The 19154-nt window shown below is 39.1% G+C and overlaps 1 protein-coding gene across 4 annotated transcripts in view; it reads left to right on the top strand.

Annotated features, from left to right (window-relative positions):
• Positions 1-19154, top strand: part of ADK (adenosine kinase) — a 560128-nt gene that overhangs the window by 58160 nt on the left and 482814 nt on the right. For all 4 annotated transcript variants that reach the window (XM_004049615.4, XM_055353393.2, XM_004049614.4 and 1 more), the window contains exon 3: positions 15766-15819. In XM_004049615.4, the coding sequence (XP_004049663.2) occupies positions 15766-15819 (54 nt within the window). The remainder of the gene's footprint in view (positions 1-15765; positions 15820-19154) is intronic.

Here is a 19154-nt window from a genome sequence, read left to right as displayed (position 1 = left end):
AAGCTGCAGTGCAGTGGCGCAATCTCAGCTCACTGCAACCTCTGCCTCCCAGGTTCAAGCGATCCTCTTGCCTCAGCTTCCCGAGTAGCTGGGACTACAGGCATGTGCCACCATGCCCGGCTAATTTTTGCAGTTTTCGTAGAGACAGGGTTTCACCATGTTGGCCAGGGTGGTCTCGAACCCCTGACCTCTGGTGATCTGCCCACCTCGGTCTCCCAAAGTGCTGGGATTACAGGCATGAGCCACTGCACCCAGCATAGATAAGTGGTATATTGCTATGGTTTGAATGATGGTATCCTCTCCAAAAATTCATGTTGAAACTTATCCCCAGTGTAGCAGTATAAGAAGTGTGACTCTTGGGGGTTGACCAAGTTATGAAGGCTCTGCTCTTACGAATGGGGTTAGCACACTTGTGAAAGGACTCAAGGTTGAAGGGAGAGCTCTCCTGCCTTTACATTCCTTCTGCCATGTGAGGACACAGTGTTCCTCCCCTCTGGAGGATGCAGCAACAAGGTTCCATGTTAGAAGCAGAGAAAAGCCTCGCGAGACACCAATCTTGCCGGTGCCTTAACCGTGGATTTCCCAGCCTCCAGGAATGTGAGAAATATATTTCTATTGTTTACAAATTACCCCAAACAAAATAAGAAAAATAAAACAACAACAACAAAACATAAGTAAATAAATAAATAAATAGCCTGGTCTGTGGTATTTTTGTTATAGCAGCACAAGGGGACCAAGACATATACCAAATGAATGAGATATATACTGATTAGTATCTTACACTGTGAAAGTGAGTTCTAATTGTCAAAATTCGTTTGATAAAATATTTTTCTGATTCTGATTTTTTTTTTTTTTTTTTTAGAGACAAGTTTTTCTGTTTCCCAGACTGGAGTGCAGTAGCACAATCATAGCCTAGTCACTCACTGCAGCCTCAAACTCCTGTCCCTCCCACCAAAAAAAGAATTGAAAGTTATTAGGAACACCTGTGGCAGAAAGTACATTATTGAAAAGAATCTTTTCTAGTAAACTGTAGGGACACAGTGGGCATGAGGGGATAAGAAATGTGGAACATATGAATACCTCCAGTTGAGCCCTGGTCTGTAATTATGGAGGTATGTATTAATAGGGATGAAAAAGGCAGGGAAGGAATGTGTAAGGTAGGTTTGCCTTGGTTTTTCCTGATACTAGATAAATATGAAAGTAAGAGGAATGAGAGAATGAATGAAATGGTAATTGGGAAAGGAAAACCATCAGTAGAAATGAAAATACTCAGTTTTGGCTGGGCGCGGTGGCTCACACCTGTAATCCCAGCACTTTGGGAGGCCGAGGTGAGCGGATCACCTGAGGTCAGGAGTTAGAGACCAGCCTGGCTAACAAGGTGAAACCCCGTCTCTATTGAAAATAAAAAATTAGCTGGGTGTGGTGGCACGCGCCTGCAGTCCCAGCTACTCAGGAGGCTGAGGCAGGAGAATCGCTTGAACCCAGGAGCGGAGGTTGCAGTGAACCGAGATTGCACCACTGCACTCCAGCCTGGGCGACAGAGTGAGACTCCATCTCAGGAAAAAAAAAAAAAAAAAAAAAGAAAATACTCAGTTTTATGATGGGAGTAGTTGAGAAAACGTGTTTTTCTTACAGATCTAAACCTTTAATAAAATAAACATACAAACCTTACATGAGTTTTTATTAATCTAAGTATGCATGAAAGATGTTACTTAATGTTCAAACCTAAAATGCCCGAAGTAGCTGGCTGTGGTGGTGCTTGCCTGTAGTGCCAGCTACTTGGGAGGCTTTAGCTGTAGTGCATCATGGTTATGCATGTGAATAGCCACTGCACTCCATCCTAGGCAATATAGTGAGACCCTGTCTCTAAAAATTAAAAAAAGGAAAATGCTCAAAGTAATTGGCCATAAATTTTAGTGCTGATTATTCAGTGCCAATAATTTACAACTGAATTATTTCTATAAATAAAAATTTATTACTTCTACAAATGGGTGTATGTTAGCTTTGAAAGTGAAAAAAATATTTGGAGTGTCAAGTGAGACTGCATGTGTTAGGTTAAAAGCTAGACATTTAATTGTTTTGCTTTAAAATGAATTGTAAACTGCTCTGACACTTTTGTAGTTAATTTTTTTTTTTTTTTTGAGATGAAGTTTCACTGTCGCTCAGGCTGGAGTGCGGTGGCATGATCTCAGCTCACTGCAACCTCTGCCTCCCGGGTTCAAGCTATTCTTATACCTCAGTCTCCTGAGTAGCTGAGATTACAGGCATGTGCCACCACGCCTGGCTAATTTTTGTATTTTTAATACAGACGGGGTTTCACCATGTTGGCCAGGCTGGTCTTTAACTCCTGACCTCAAGTGATCCACCCACCTCAGCCTCCCAAAGTGCTGGGATTACAGGTGTGAGCTACCGTGCCCAGTCTTTTAATTAATTCTTTATAAAGCTATTGCCATATTTTTTTCTACAGCTTTCAACATTATGTTTTGTATATTTAGGTCTTTAATTGACCTGAATATTCTGTCTGGGATTTTGTTTAGTATTATATTTATGGATTAATTTGGAAAAAAGAGATCTTTACCAACAAATTTTCTTATCCCTACAAATATTTCTTTCTGTATTTTAGGTATTCTTCTATTATCTTTTAATAACATGTAAAATTTAAATACATTTAATATGGGTTACAAAATGGTTAGGCTGATTTTTTTTAAAAACATATACATCTTATGGTAGTGATCATTTACTAAATCTGTTAGATTCAAAAATTCTAAAAGTAAATGCTTTTTAGAAAAAAATTCAGACCATGTAGAAGTCAATAAAGTACAAATGAAATCTGGGGTCAGTATCTTTGCAGCAGTGTGTGCTGTCCACTAGAATGTTTCATGATTATGGAAATGTTGTGTATCTGTGCTATCCAACATGGTAACCACTAGTCACATTTGGCTTTGATCATTTGAAGTGTGGCTAGTGCAACTGATGAATTTCAACATTTTATTTCATGTTAATTAAATTTTAATAGATATAATTAGCATATATGATATTAACCAGTACAGCTTAGGTTTATTGTAAAATTTTACATTTCTTTTTATATGTTTATATTTTTTAAAGGTATCTTCAAAAAAAGTTGTATCTATTGTGTATATGATATATTTTTCTACAACATATTCTAGATTATTGGTGGTGTTTGGAAATGCTTCTTAAGATTGAATATTTTCTCTTATTTGACTACCTTGTGACCTACATTAACAGATAGTCTTTGGTTATTCTGCTTCTCTCCTTCAAAATTCTAAATTCTTAGAATTTGAAATAAACTGCTATTTGAATCTTTATGTCATTTCACATATTGAGTGATTGGTCCTGAGTTGCTCTGGGGCTTCCTCAAAAAACAACCTAAATTATGGATACTAAATGAACACAGACTACTTTCCTTCATTTTGCCCAGATAGATGCTGTTCTTTGGGTTCTTTGATGTTCAAACCTAACTTTGAATATTGAAGGAAATGGTACTTCTAAGGATACGTAAACATAGATTCTTTTTTAACAGTTCATTTCACAGCTCAACACACACTTTTTGGAGCATATGTTTTATGGTTACTCTTTTGCCAAATACTGGGAATACAATATTAAATAACTGTTTTGCCTTTAAGCAGCTTGTAATCTAATTGAGGAGACAGATGTGGAAAGAAATCACTTCTTCACAGTGGCATTATAGAATAGAGGTTAAGAGTGTGCTCTGGAGCTGTGTGACCTTGGTTATCTATGGAAGCTCAGTTTCCTTGTGAGTAAAATAAGGATATTAGGGTTCTTGTGAGGATTGAATGAGATTATTTGAATGTTTGGCATATGTTAGCTAATATTACTGGCTACTGAGCTTGAAATCTCTCGTGCCTCTATTATTGGCAATGGAGAGCACTTGAGAGATTTAAGCAGGCAGATGACATGGTTGGATTCATATTTTAGGATTATGTGAATTGCTTTGTCTGTAGTGGATCAATAGATTTGAGGAGGCTATAGTGATAAACCTGTTGCGAGATGATGACTTGATCACTTTAGTTATGATAGAATGGTTGGGAAAGAGTGCAATAATACTTTTGTGTTATCAAGGTAAGACTTGATTGATTTAATGAAGAGGGTAAAGGAGTTAGAGATAACATTTGAATTTTTGGTTTTGGTGACTGATGGTGGTATTTACAAATGAGTTAGGGAGTATAGGAGGAGGATATGGAAGAGGGACTTGAAAGATTGAATTGAGTTTTGTTCAAGCTTGAGATGACTGTGATATCCAGGCACGCATATTCAGGAGACAGTTGGATTTATGTTTTTTGGTGGGTAGAAGAGTCATGGCTGGACTCCTTTTGTTTCTGGAGACAGGGTCTTGCTGTGTTGCCCAGTCTGGAGTGCAGTGAGTGGTGCTGTCATGCCTCCCTGTAGCCTCCCGGGCTTAAGCAATTCTCTTACCTCAGCCTCCCGAGTAGCTGGGACTACAGGCATGTGCCCTACCATGCCCAGCTAATTAAAAAAAAATTTGTTTTTTAGAGATGGGTCTCACTATGTTGCCCAGGCTCGTCTTGGAATCCTCTCACCTCATTCTCTCAAAGTGCTGGGATTACACATGTGAGCTACAGTGCCTTGCCTGGACTCTTTAATTGTATTTAATTTTACATAGTTTGACGCAATATTATTCAATAAATGGTAGCTATTACTAGCACTATTTTTATTATTATGTGGCTGGTATTTAAAGCAACCAGTAGATGAAACTTTCTAAAAAAAAAAAGAGTAAAAAGTAAAAGAAGTGGGCTGGAAGCTAGAACATTTAATAGATGGATAGATAAAGAATGAGTATAGAATGAGATTAAGAAAAAGCAGAACTAAGACAAGCTCTGATGAAGTATGATGAGTTTATATAAGAATAGTCAATAATACCTGATGCAACAGAGATATCTAGTAAAGTAATGCCTAAAAGGGTCCCCTGTATTTGAATGGGATGTCAGTGGCGCCCTCTGCCAGGCAAATCACAGTGCAAATATGGAGACAGAAGCCAGAAATAAAATGTATCAGCAAATAAATGGGAGGTTGATATAACATGGGCCGGTTTTGCTGATGTGACCCAAGAGCTAAGCAGTGATATCAGTATCTTCCAATTCCAAATTTTAAAATGTCCTTTCATAAAATATGTGGCTAGTCATTTTGAACAATTATCAATAAAATTTTTAAAATAAAAAGCATAAGAAAAATTAAGAATACAAAGAGTATAGTTCTATTTTAGGTATTTAGGTTTAAATCTAGTTTAATTCTTTCAGCTTTCTCTAATTGAGTTTTAATCCTCGTTTACTTTGCTAATGAGATTTAAAAATATTATTTTCATAAACCTTGTAACTTTTTGCTTTTTTATTCTAACCCTGTGATTTACTCTTAATCTATTTCTTTATAAGCTTCTTAAATTTCAGTCCAGCTTTAGTCTCAAACATTGTTGTAGTGATTAATGGTTTTGCCCCCCCATTTTCTTCCTTTCTAATATATTTTAATCAACTTTTTTTTAAATTGGAAGAGCCAATTAAATATGTTGTTTAAAATCTTGCCATATCCACACTGTCTACCTGATTGGTTTTGCCAATTCTGTAAAACTTTACTTGATACTGTTGGGATTCTTTGGACTATGTGGCAATATTTGTAGATTTATAGAAATTTTACTGATTTAATTCTTGGAAGGCAATTTTAGTTCCAAGTATTTATAGAATATTTTATTGTCATCTGCTATGTACCAAGTCTTAACTTGACATTAACTGTGCAACATGAGGCATGGCACCTCTCTTATGACCGTCTTATTTCAGAACTTCACAGTCTGTTCCTGCGCCTTTCAAGGCACTAAGTTCTGTGCTATGCTGGTCTTCAGAGGAGGAGCACATTTGAATAAAAAGTGTTTATTTCAGTCTCATTAAAAGGCTCTTATAAAAGTTATGAACATTTAAAAGTGCCCTTTCCTCCCTTTTTGAGCTAATTGAATTCTTCATTTTATAGGGGTAGAAGATTCCAGGAAGAGGGGGCAGGGATGAGTATTTATCATAATTGTTAAATAATGCGCTGGACACTTTTTGTGTAATGTTATTTGATCTGGATAGCAACCCTGTGACATAGGCAGGTTTATCCTCATTAGAGAAATTAAGTGGCTTGCCCAGTTCAGAAAACAAGTTAATGTCAGAATCAGGATGATATTGCAGGTTTTTTTATTTGTATCTAGTGATTTTTTTCACTCAGTGGTTCTCTTTGTAGGGGCTAGAGGCAGAGTAAAGAGGCCCCTTCCCTGTGCTCCCTCTTGCTTCCCCGTCTTCTATTCTTTGGAGTGTATGTCATTTTTCTCCAGTAATTTAGGGCAGAAAAAAATGTTGAGGACTACCACTGTACCATTTTGTTGTCTCTGATTTTTAGGAACTATGTTCATGGTAAGAATTGATTATAAAAGAATACCTATCTATGCCATTAGAAAACAAAACATCCAAAATATAGGCTGTGCTTTGCATCATTCTATGAAAGCCATGGTGGGAAGTTGGGTTATAGCTTTCTACTAAGTTGAAAGTAGGCTCTGTCGCCTAGGCTGGAGTGCAGTGGCACAATCTTGGCTCACTACAACCTCCATCTCCCAGGTTCAAGTGATTCTCCTGCCTCAGCCTCCCCAGTAGCTGGGACCACAGGCGCCTGCCACCACGCCTGGCTAATTTTTGTATTTTTAGTAGAGATGGGGTTTTGCTGATGGGGTTTCGCTGTGTTGGCCAGGCTGGTCTCGAACTCCTGACCTCAAATGATCTGCCTGCCTTGGCCTCCCAAAGTGCTGGGATTATAAGCATGAGCCACTGTGCCCAGCTAATGATTTTTAATAACTTTATATAATACTGATAAATCACTCTTTTTTTTTTTTTTTTTTTTAAGACTGAGTCTTGCTCTGTCACCCAGGCTAGAGTGCAGTGGCTCGATCTCGGCTCACTGCAAGCTCCGCCTCCTGGGTTCACCCCATTCTCCTGCCTCAGCCTCCCAAGTAGCTGGGACTACAATGCCTGGCTAATTTTTTTGTATTTTTTTAGTAGAGACGGGGTTTCACCGTGTTAACCAGGATGGTCTCGATCTCCTGACCTCGTGATCCGCCCGTCTCGGCCTCCCAAAGTGCTGGGATTACAGGCGTGAGCCACCGCACCTGGCCTAAATCACTCTTTTTAGTGGACTCTAAATACCATTGTGATTTGATACCCCTTTTATTCATTTATAAAAATACATAAACAGCTTCCTTTTTTGATGTTTAAAAATTTTATAGTCCTTTCTGTCTTGAATTTGCATTTCTGTTATACTTTTCACACCAGATTCTATTCTTATATAATGTATTTTATGCATAAGTTATATTTTGCCTGTAACATGCATACATTATGAAGGTAGTATATTTTTATGCATTACAGTCTTTCATGCATATTGATTACCCTATTATATGTCTTTGCAGCCAGCCAAAATGTATAAATTTTAAAATATCTCTTAGTCATTAAATTGTAATTAGCACAGAGTAAAATAACAAATGTATTAAAATGTTGCTAAATTATTTTTTATTTATTAAAAAAAATTTTTTTTCTCCTTCTTCTCTGCCTTCAAAATGTTGCTTCTCTGCCTTCAAAATGTTGGTACATTATTAAACAGAAGAAAATAGGCCAGGTGCAGTGGCTCGCACCTGTAATCCCAGTACTTTGGGAGGACAAGGTGGGCAGATCACTTGAGGTGAGGAGTTGGTGACCAGCCTGGCCAACGTGGTGAAACTTCGTTTCTACTTAAAATACGAAAATTAGCCGGGCGTGGGGGTGCATGCCTGTAGTCCCAGCTATTTTGGGGGCTGAGGCACGAGAATTGCTTGAACCCAGCAGGCAGAGGTTGCGGTGAGCCGCGATCATGCCACTATACTTCAGCCTGGGTGACAGAGTGAAACTCTGTCTCAAAAAAAAAAAAAAAAAGTTTTGCAGACAAAATATGAATCATTCCTTGTTTAACACTTAAAAGGTTTTTATACTCAGGCAATACAATAGTGTATAGTTTCATTCATAATAGGTGAGGAGTATGTCATCCTTTTTATATTAATAAAAAGTGAGAGGAGCCCAGATGGCTGAATAGGAACAGCTCCAGTCTACAGCTCCCAGCGTGAGAGATGCAGAAGACGGGTGATTTCTGCATTTCCATCTGAGGTACTGGGTTCATCTCACTAGGGAGTGCCAGACAGTGGGCGCAGGTCAGTGCGTGCAGCGCACCGTGCATGAGCCGAAGCAGGGCGAGGCATTGCCTCACTCGGGAAGCGCAAGGGGTCAGGGAGTTCCCTTTCCTAGTCAAAGAAAGGGGTGACAGACAGCACCTGGAAAATCAGGTCATTCCCACCCGAATACTGCGCTTTTCCGATGGGCTTAAAAAACGGCACACCAGGAGATTATATCCTGCACCTGGCTCAGAGGGTCCTACGCCCACAGAGTCTTGCTGATTGCTAGCACAGCAGTCTCAGATCAAACTGCAAGGTGGCAGCGAGGCTGGGGGAGGGGCGCCCGCCATTGCCCAGGCTTGCTTAGGTAAACAAAGCAGCCGGGAAGCTCCAACTGGGTGGAGCCCACCACAGCTCAAGGAGGCCTGCCTGCCTCTGTAGGCTGCACCTCTGGGGGCAGGGCACAGACAAACAAAAAGACAGCAGTAACCTCTGCAGACTTATATGTCCCTGTCTGACAGCTTTGAAGAGAGCAGTGGTTCTCCCAGCACACAGCTGGAGATCTGACAACGGGCAGACTGCCTCCTCAAGTGTGTCCCTGATCCCTGACCCCTGAGCAGCCTTACTGGGAGGCACCCCCCAGTAGGGGCAGACTGACAACTCACATGGCCGGGTACTCCTCTGAGACAAAACTTCCAGAGGAACGATCAGACGGCAGCATTTGCAGTTCACAAAAAACCACTGTTCTGCAGCCACCGCTGCTGATACCCAGGCAAACAGGGTCTGGAGTGGACTTCTAGCAAACTCCAACAGACCTGCAGCTGAGGGTCCTGTCTGTTAGAAGGAAAACTAACAAACAGAAAGGACATCCACACCAAAAACCCATCTGTACATCACCATCATCAAAGACCAAAAGTAGATAAAACCACAAAGATGGGGAAAAAACAGAGCAGAAAAACTGGAAACTCTAAAAAGTAGAGCACCTCTCCTCCTCCAAAGGATCGCAGTTCCTCACCAGCAATGGAACAAAGCTGGACGGAGAATGACTTTGACGAGTCGAAAGAAGAAGGCTTCAGACGATCAAACTACGAGCTACGGGAGGAAATTCAAACCAAAGGCAAAGAAGTTAAAAACTTTGAAAAAAATTTAAACGAATGTATAACTAGAATAACCAATACAGAGAAGTGCTTAAAGGAGCCGATGGAGCTGAAAGCCAAGGCCCGAGAACTACGTGAAGAATGCAGAAGCCTCAGGAGCCGATGTGATCAACTGGAAGAAAGGGTATCAGTGATGGAAGATGAAATGAGTGAAATGAAGCGAGAAGGGAAGTTTAGAGAAAAAAGAATAAAAAGAAACAATCAAAGCTTCCAAGAAATATGGGACTATGTGAAAAGACCAAATCTACATCTGATTGGTGTACCTGAAAGTGACGGGGAGAATGGAACCAAGTTGGAAAACACTCTGCAGGATATTATCCAGGAGAACTTCCCCAATCTAGCAAGGCAGCCAACATTCAGATTCAGGAAATACAGAGAACGCCACAAAGATACTCCTTGAGAAGACCAACACCAAGACACATAATTGTCAGATTCACCAAAGTTGAAATGAAGGAAAAAATGTTAAGGGTAGCCAGAGAGAAAGGTCGGGTTACCCACAAAGGGAAGCCCATCAGACTAACAGCGGATCTCTTGGCAAAAACTCTACAAGCCAGAAGAGAGTGGGGGCCAATATTCAACATTCTTAAAGAAAAGAATTTTCAACCCAGAATTTCATATCCAGCCAAACTAAGCTTCATAAGTGAAGGAGAAATAAAATACTTTACAGACAAGCAAATGCTAAGAGATTTTGTCATCACCAGGCCTGCCCTAAAAGAGCTCCTGAAGGAAGCACTAAACATGGAAAGGAACAACCGGTACCAGCCGCTGCAAAATCATGCCAAAATGTAAAGACCATCAAGACTAGGAAGAAACTGCATCAACTAACGAGCAAAACAACCAGCTAACATCATAATGACAGGTTCAAATTCACACATAACAATATTAACTTTAAATGTAAATGGACTAAATGCTCCAATTAAAAGACACAGACTGGCAAATTGGATAAAGAGTCAAGACCCATCAGTGTGTTGTATTCAGGAAACTCATCTCACATGCAGAGACACACATAGGCTCAAAATAAAAGGATGGAGGAAGATCTACCAAGCGAATGGAAAACAAAAAAAGGCAGGGCTTGCAATCCTAGTCTCTGATAAAACAGACTTTAAACCAACAAAGATCAAAAGAGACAAAGAAGGCCATTACATAATAGTAAAGGGATCAATTCAACAAGAAGAGCTAACTATCCTAAATATATATGCACCCAATACAGGAGCACCCAGATTCATAAAGCAAGTCCTGAGTGACCTACAAAGAGACTTAGACTCCCACACATTAATAATGGGAGACTTTAACACCCCACTGTCAACATTAGACAGATCAACGAGACAGAAAGTCAACAAGGATACCCAGGAATTGAACTCAGCTCTGCACCAAGCAGACCTAATAGATATCTACAGAACTCTCCACCCCAAATCAATAGAATATACATTTTTTTCAGCACCACACCACACCTATTCCAAAATTGACCACATAGTTGGAAGTAAAGCTCTCCTCAGCAAATGTAAAAGAACAGAAATTATAACAGTCTCTCAGACCACAGTGCAATCAAACTAGAACTCAGGATTAAGAAACTCACTGAAAACCACTCAACTACATGGAAACTGAACAACCTGCTCCTGAATGACTACTGGGTACATAACGAAATGAAGGCAGAAATAAAGATGTTCTTTGAAACCAGCGAGAACAAAGACACAACATACCAGAATCTCTGGGACACATTCAAAATAGTGTGTAGAGGGAAATTTATAGCACTAAATGCCCACAAGAGAAAGCAGGAAAGATCCAAAATTGACACCCTAACATCACAATTAAAAGAACTAGAAAAGCAAGAGCAAACACATTCAAAAGCTAGCAGAAGGCAAGAAATAACTAAAATCAGAGCAGAACTGAAGGAAATAGAGACACAAAAAACTGTTCAAAAAATTAATGAATCCAGGAGCTGGTTTTTGAAAGGATCAACAAAATTGATAGACCACTAGCAAGACTAATAAAGAAAAAAAGAAAGAAGAATCAAATAGACACAATAAAAAATGATAAAGGGGATATCACCACTGATCCCACAGAAATACAAACTACCATCAGAGAATACTACAAACACCTCTATGCAAATAAACTAGAAAATCTAGAAGAAATGGATAAATTCCTTGACACATACACCCTCCCAAGACTAAACCAGGAAGAAGTTGACTCTCTGAATAGACCAATAACAGGCTCTGAAATTGTGGCAATAATCAATAGCTTACCAACCAAAAAGAGTCCAGGACCAGATGGATTCACAGCCGAATTCTACCAGAGGTACAAGGAGGAACTGGTACCATTCCTTCTGAAACTATTCCAATCAATAGAAAAAGAGGGAATCCTCCCTAACTCATTTTGTGAGGCCAGCATCATCCTGATACCAAAGCCTGGCAGAGACACAACCAAAAAAGAGAATTTTAGACCAATATCCTTGATGAACATTAATGCAAAAACCCTCAATAAAATACTGGCAAACCAAATCCAGCAGCACATCAAAAAGCTTATCCACCATGATCAAGTGGGCTTCATCCCTGGGATGCAAGGCTGGTTCAATATACGCAAATCAATAAATGTAATCCAGCATATAAACAGAATCAAAGACAAAAACCACATGATTACCTCAATAGATGCAGAAAAGGCCTTTGACAAAATTCAACAGCCCTTCATGCTAAAAACTCTCAATAAATTAGGTATTGATGGGACGTATCTCAAAATAATAAGAGCTATCTATGACAGACCCACAGCCAATATCATACTGAATGGGCAAAAACTGGAAGCATTCCCTTTGAAAACTGGCACAAGACAGGGATGCCCTCTCTCACCACTCCTATTCAACATAGTGTTGGAAGTTCTGGCCAGGGCAATTAGGCAGGAGAAGGAAATAAAGGGTATTCAGTTAGGAAAAGAGGAAGTCAAATTGTCCCTGTTTGCAGATGACATGATTGTATATCTAGAAAACCCCATTGTCTCAGCCCAAAATCTCCTTAAGCTGATAAGCAACTTCAGCAAAGTCTCAGGATACAAAATCAATGTACAAAAATCACAAGCATTTTTATACACCAATAACAGACAAACAGAGAGCCAAATCATGAGTGAACTCCCATTCACAATTGCTTCAAAGAGAATAAAATACCTAGGAATCCACCTTACAAGGGATGTGAAGGACCTCTTCAAGGAGAGCTACAAACCACTGCTCAATGAAATAAAAGAGGATACAAACAAATGGAAGAACATTCCATGCTCATGGGTAGGAAGAATCAATATCGTGAAAATGGCCATACTGCCCAAGGTAATTTATAGATTTAATGCCATCCCCATCAAGCTACCAATGAGTTTCTTCACAGAATTGGAAAAAACTACTTTAAAGTTCATATGGAACCAAAAAAGAGCTTGCATCGCCAAGTCAATCCTAAGCCAAAAGAACAAAGCTGGAGGCATCACGCTACCTGACTTCAAACTATACTACAAGGCTACAGTAACCAAAACAGCATGGTACTGGTACCAAAACAGAGATGTAGATCAATGGAACAGAACAGAGGCCTCAGAAATAATGCCCCATATCTACAACTATCTGATCTTTGACAAACCTGAGAAAAACAAGCAATGGGGAAAGGATTCCCTATTTAATAAATGGTGCTGGGAAAACTGGCTAGCCATATGTAGAAAGCTGAAACTGGATCCCTTCCTTACACCTTATACAAAAATCAATTCAAGATGGATTAAAGACTTAAACATTAGACCTAAAACCGTAAAAACCCTAGAAGAAAACCTAGGCATTACTATTCAGGACATAGGCATGGGCAAGGACTTCATGACTAAAACACCAAAAGCAATGGCAACAAAAGCCAAAATTGACAAATTAAACTAAAGAGCTTCTGCACAGCAAAAGAAACTACCATCAGAGTGAACAGGCAACCCACAAAATGGGAGAAAATTTTTGCAACCTACTCATCTCACAAAGGGCTAATATCCAGAATCTACAATGAACTCAAACAAATTTACAAGAAAAAACAAACAACCCCATCAAAAAGTGGGTGAAGGACATGAACAGACACTTCTCAAAAGAAGACATTTATGCAGCCAAGAAACACATGAAAAAATGCTCACCATCACTGGCCATCAGAGAAATGCAAATCAAAACCACAGTGAGATATCATCTCACACCAGTTAGAATGGCAATCATTAAAAAGTCAGGAAACAACAGGTGCTGGAGAGGATGTGGAGAAATAGGAACACTTTTACACTGTTGGTGGGACTGTAAACTAGTTCAACCATCGTGGAAGTCAGTGTGGCGATTCCTCAGGGATCTAGAACTAGAAATACCATTTGACCCAGCCATCCCATTACTGGGTGTATACCCAAAGGACTATAAATCATGCTGCTATAAAGACACATGCACACATTTGTTTATTGCGGCACTATTAACAATAGCAAAGACTTGGAACCAACCCAAATGTCCAACAATGATAGACTGGATTAAGAAAATGTGGCACATATACACCATGGAATACTATGCAGCCATAAAAAATGATGAGTTCATGTCCTTTGTAGGGACATGGATGAAATTGGAAATCATCATTCTCAGTAAACTATCACAAGAACAAAAAACCAAACACCGCATATTCTCACTCATAGGTGGGAATTGAACAATGAGAACACATGGACACAGGAAGGGGAACATCACACTCTGGGGACTGTTGTGGGGTGGGGGGAGGGGGGAGGGATAGCATTGGGAGATATACCTAATGCTAGATGACGAGTTAGTGGGTGCAGCACACCAGCATGTCACATGCATACATATGCAACTAACCTGCACGATGTGCATTTGTACCCTAAAACTTAAAGTATAACAATAAAAAAAATAAATAAATAAAAAGTGAATTTTAGGCCATTTTCTGTTACTTAGAATACCTGAAACTGGGTATTTTATAAGAAAAGGAATTTATTTCTTACAGTTATGGAGGTTGAGAAGTCCAAGGTCAAAGGGCTGCACTTGGTGAGAACCTTCTTGCTGATAGTGACTCTACAGATTCCTGAGGTGGTGCAGGGTATCACATGGCAAGGGGCCTGAACCTGCTAATATGGTAGCTCAGGTCTCTTCTCTTCTTTTAAAGCCACCAGCTCCCCTCCCATGATAACCCATTAATCCATGAATGGATTAATCCATTTATGAAGGTGGAGCTCTCATGATCCAATTACTTCTTAAAGGCCCCAGCTCTCAATATTGCCCCGTTGGGGATTAAATTTCAACATGAGATTTGAGGGGGGTAAAATATTCAAACCATAGCAGTGGGTTTAAAGGTACTTGTGAAAGAGGAGACCGGAGAGGAAAATCAACATGACCTTTCAAATGGACCTATGATCCATTTTCAGGCAGATTAATTTTAAATTTTATGAAAGGGTTGAGTATGAATGAGAATTGAAGACCTGGGAATTGTTGTCCATTGTTGTTTATCTATTTCTGTGTACCCTTCAGAAAGTCTGTTTACCTTCAGCAGTACAAATATATGGTACTGTGAAAGACCCCTGATCTAGTATTTATAGCAACCTGTATTTTATGACCAGAGAAACTGAGACTTAAAGATGTAGAGTACTTGCCTATGGTCACTTAGCTAGTAAATGGTCAATCAAAAACTCTAAAACTTGAGGCCGGGTATGGTGACTCATGCCAGTAATCCCAGCAATTTGGGAGGCTGAGGTGGTTGGATCACTTGTGGTCAGGAGTTCCAGAGCAGCCTGGCCAACATGTTAAAACCCCTTCTCTACTAAAAATACAAAAATTAGCCAGGCATGGTGGTGCGTGCCTTTAATCCCAGCTTCTGGGGAGGCTGAGACAGGAGAATCGCTTGAACAGGTTGCACTGAGTCAAGATCGTGCCACCGCACTCCAGCCTTGGTGACAGAGTGAGACTCTATCTCAAAAAACAAACAAACAAACAAAAAACACACAAACCCTCCAAAGCTTTTCTTTCCCTCCTGTGTCATGCTACTCAGTACATAGCCTGGTTCACAGTATATGATTACTATATATTTAATGAATGATTTACATATTATTTGTGAAGTCTAAAATACTTAACGTTGTAGTTGTTGCATCAGTTTTGAACTGCTGAATAAGTGTGACATTACAGATGATTCACTACAGAAGAATATTGAAGATCTTCAAAGCATTGTTAAGGTGATCTCCTTTCAGTTCCTGGAGTGGTGTTCCTGGAAATGACTAATAGAACAGCAAAAAACCGTCTACTTGGGCATTCTTGGTGTTTTATCAATTAAGTCAGAGACCTATAACAGTGTTGGAGTGCTTGTTTTGAAGAGGTCAGCTAACTTACGTTGACACTGTGTGTGTATGAAGAGTGTAATTTTCGTTTCTGTTATATAGGTATTCTCTGAAACCAAATGACCAAATCTTGGCTGAAGACAAACACAAGGAACTGTAAGTGCATTAAACCATTGGTTGTAAATAGTTTACTCTGTCTATGAACTTGATATATGTATATGTAAATTATCTGATTTTCAAAATTATAATGACAAAGTATAATTAACACTATGACCTTAATCCTAACAGAATTATGATAACCTACACTATATAATTTACACTACGTAAAGTTTACACAGGACAAAATTTCTCCTGTATTCACATTAAAAGATGTAGTGTTGTATTCCATCATCTAGACTAAAGTCTTATTGGGAAATATGTCATGTTATTTTCTCTTTCCAGATAAAATATTAAATTGTTCCTATTTTCTTTCTGACTGCTCTACCAGAAAAAAGTAAAAAATAAAAATAAATTGTCACTGTTAATTTTTGGGTCTTACTCCGGTGGATCACCCACCTTCATGATAATGATAGACAAATATAATTTTGTTTCTGTCACTGGTTTATGAAAAAGTAAATGTCAATTGTTTGGTACAAGGTAAAACACTTTATTTTATTTTTATTTTTTTGAGACAGAGTCTTGTTCTGCTGCCCAGGCTGGAGGCACGATCTCGGCTCATTGCAACCTCTCATTCCTGGGTTCAAGCAATTCCCCTGCCTTAGCCTCCCAGGTAGCTGGGATTACAGGTGCCCGCCACCATGCCTGGCTAAATTTTGTATTTTAAGTAGAGATGGGGTTTTGCCATGTTGGCCAGGCTGGTCTCAGACACCTGACCTCGGGTGATCTGCCTGCCTTGGCCTCCCAAAGTGCTGGGATTACAGGTGTGAGCCACTATGCCTGGCTGAAGACATTTTATTTTCACATCTAACTCAGGTCTCTCTTGGTTTAGTTTAATGTAACCTTCACTTGTACTCATTTATAGGGACAGTAATTTTTTTTCGTAGAGGACTTTAAGACTATTATTTTCTTCTTGAGATTAAGTAATAATTTTTTTACAAGTACTTTTAAACTCCTTTTTAAAAACTGTCTTGAACCTTTTGTAAATTATTTTCTTCTCTCCTATTTAAGGTAACATAAATTGTTAATTATAAAATGGCAGGACCAATGTTCAGGGAAAGGATTTTCTTATGCATTCTTACTGTTTACACATTCCACTATTATGCTAACCTTTCATCAGTATTTTTATATTTGGCCTATCCTTATTTGAGTATAATCTCCATAGTGGGTTCTCAAATATATATATTGTCAAGAAATTTTTTTGCTCTTTCTTTATTTCCTAGTATAGTCAGTGAGGGCTGGTGGTTGTTACTGTAGCATTGGTTGGTTATTATTTATAGGTCTGGTAACAGAGCTTCTTTTGCTTTGGGAATTAAGTAGTTGGTGAGCCTTAAAAGTTCCTTTAGTCCTTAGACTATGACCAATATTAAAAATACCAGAAATCTGCTTTTAAAGAATATGTTATTTAATATGTAACCCATTTTAATGTTTTAATTCATTTGAAAGTTTTTTTAACTGTCCAAGATATAATTCATCTCTATGGGTATAACTTGGCCAACTGATACTTTTTTCTTACTTTTTTTTTGTTTTTTTGAGACAGACTCTTGCTCTGTCACCTAGGCTGGAGTGTGGTGGCATGATCTTGGCTCACTGCAACCTCTGCTTCCTGGGTTCAAGCGATTCTCCTGCCTCAGCGTCCTGAGTAGCAGGGATTACAGGCACCCGCCACCATGCCCAGCTAATTTTTGTATTTTAGTAGAGATGGGGTTTCGCCATGTTGGCCAGGCTGGTCTTGAATTCCTGACCTCAAGCGATCCACCCACCTCAGCCTCCCAAAGTGCTGGGATTATCACAGGCTTGAGCCACCGTGCCCAGCCCCTACATTTTATTACGAAAAGTTTTAAACATATGTTATGTGTTCACCTGTATATTTACCACCAAGGTTTTATCAACATATTACTGCACTTGTTTTATCTATTTATTCTTCTGTTCATGCATTACTTCATCGGTTTTTTGGATGCATTTCGAAGTAAATTGTAGACATCAATATGCTTCTCTCTAAATATTTCAACACATATACCATTAACTAGAGTTTTATATTTCAAAGTTTTTTATTTTAGTTTCACCTGTTCTAAAATTTCTTATAAACTGAGTCATATATATGTCCTATTTTGTATAAGGCTTCTGTCACTCACTGTGTTTTTGAAATTCATCAGTGTTGTTGCATATATCAGTTAATTCCTTTTTATTTTTGCAGATTAACATTCTGTTGTTTATTTGTTCTATTATTGCTAAGTATTGCCACTTGTTTGATTTGTCGTTATTGATGGTCTTGATATTTTTGGCTGCTGGCTCTCTTCCTTGTAGTTTTTGACTTACATACCAAAGAAAACTTTCAGTTGAATATGGCACCATAAAAGCAGAGTATTAATTTTAAAAAATTAAAACAGTTATTGAATTAATGAATTTCATGAATTATGAAAGCTGTTTATAAATAATCTCATTTGTGTCTTTGCAACTCAAATAGCCAAAATCTTGGTAGGGTGGTGGTCATGGAAGTCAGAGTCTGCTAAGGAGTGTATAACAACTCACCTGCTGTATTAAAAACAAAAAAATCTTTTTGTGTTCAAGACTAAGCTTTAAACAATATAAGAGATATAGATATAAAACAAAATTTTATCTAATCAGTAATTCCATGCTTTATTCTCATAAAACATTATTACAACTTCTTAATTTCAGTCTGTTAAAGCTTGATTCATTATAAAATTGTAAAAATGTGTTGGCACCATCACATTGACCTGCTCTTTGAAAATTAACCCTAATTCTATAAGAGTACCAATAAGAGAGTACAGTGATAGCTCTAATTATCTTGATATTAATAAATAAAGAGTGGCCTGGCATGGTGGTTCACATGTGTAATCCCAACACTTTGAGAGGCTGAGGTGGAAGGATTGCTTGAGGCCAGGAGTACAAGACCAGCCTGGGAAACATAGTGAGACCCCATCTCTACGAAAAACTTAAAAAAGGCCGGGCACGGTGGCTCACGCCTGTAATCCCAGCACTTTGGGAGGCCGAGGTGGGTGGATCACCTGAGGTCAGGAGTTCGAGACCAGCCTGGCCAAGATGGTGAAACCCTGTCTCTACTAAAAATACAAAAATTAGCCAGGCATGGTTGTGGGTGTCTGTAATCCCAGCTACGCAGGAGGCTGAGGCAGGAGAATTGCTTGAATCTGGGAGGCAAAGGTTGCAGTGAGCCAAGATCACGCTACTGCACTCCAGCCTGGGTGACAGGGCGAGACTCTGTCTCAAAAAAAAAGAAAAAAAAATTAGCCTGATGAGGTGGTGTGTGCCTGCAGTCCCAGCTGCTCAGGAAGCTGAGGCAGCTGGATCTCTTG

Source organism: Gorilla gorilla, chromosome 8 (genome assembly GCF_029281585.2).
Source record: "Gorilla gorilla gorilla isolate KB3781 chromosome 8, NHGRI_mGorGor1-v2.1_pri, whole genome shotgun sequence".
Taxonomy (NCBI): domain Eukaryota; kingdom Metazoa; phylum Chordata; class Mammalia; order Primates; family Hominidae; genus Gorilla; species Gorilla gorilla.
Note: the sequence above shows the minus strand (reverse complement) of the source record. Positions and strands in the feature narration are given on the sequence as shown.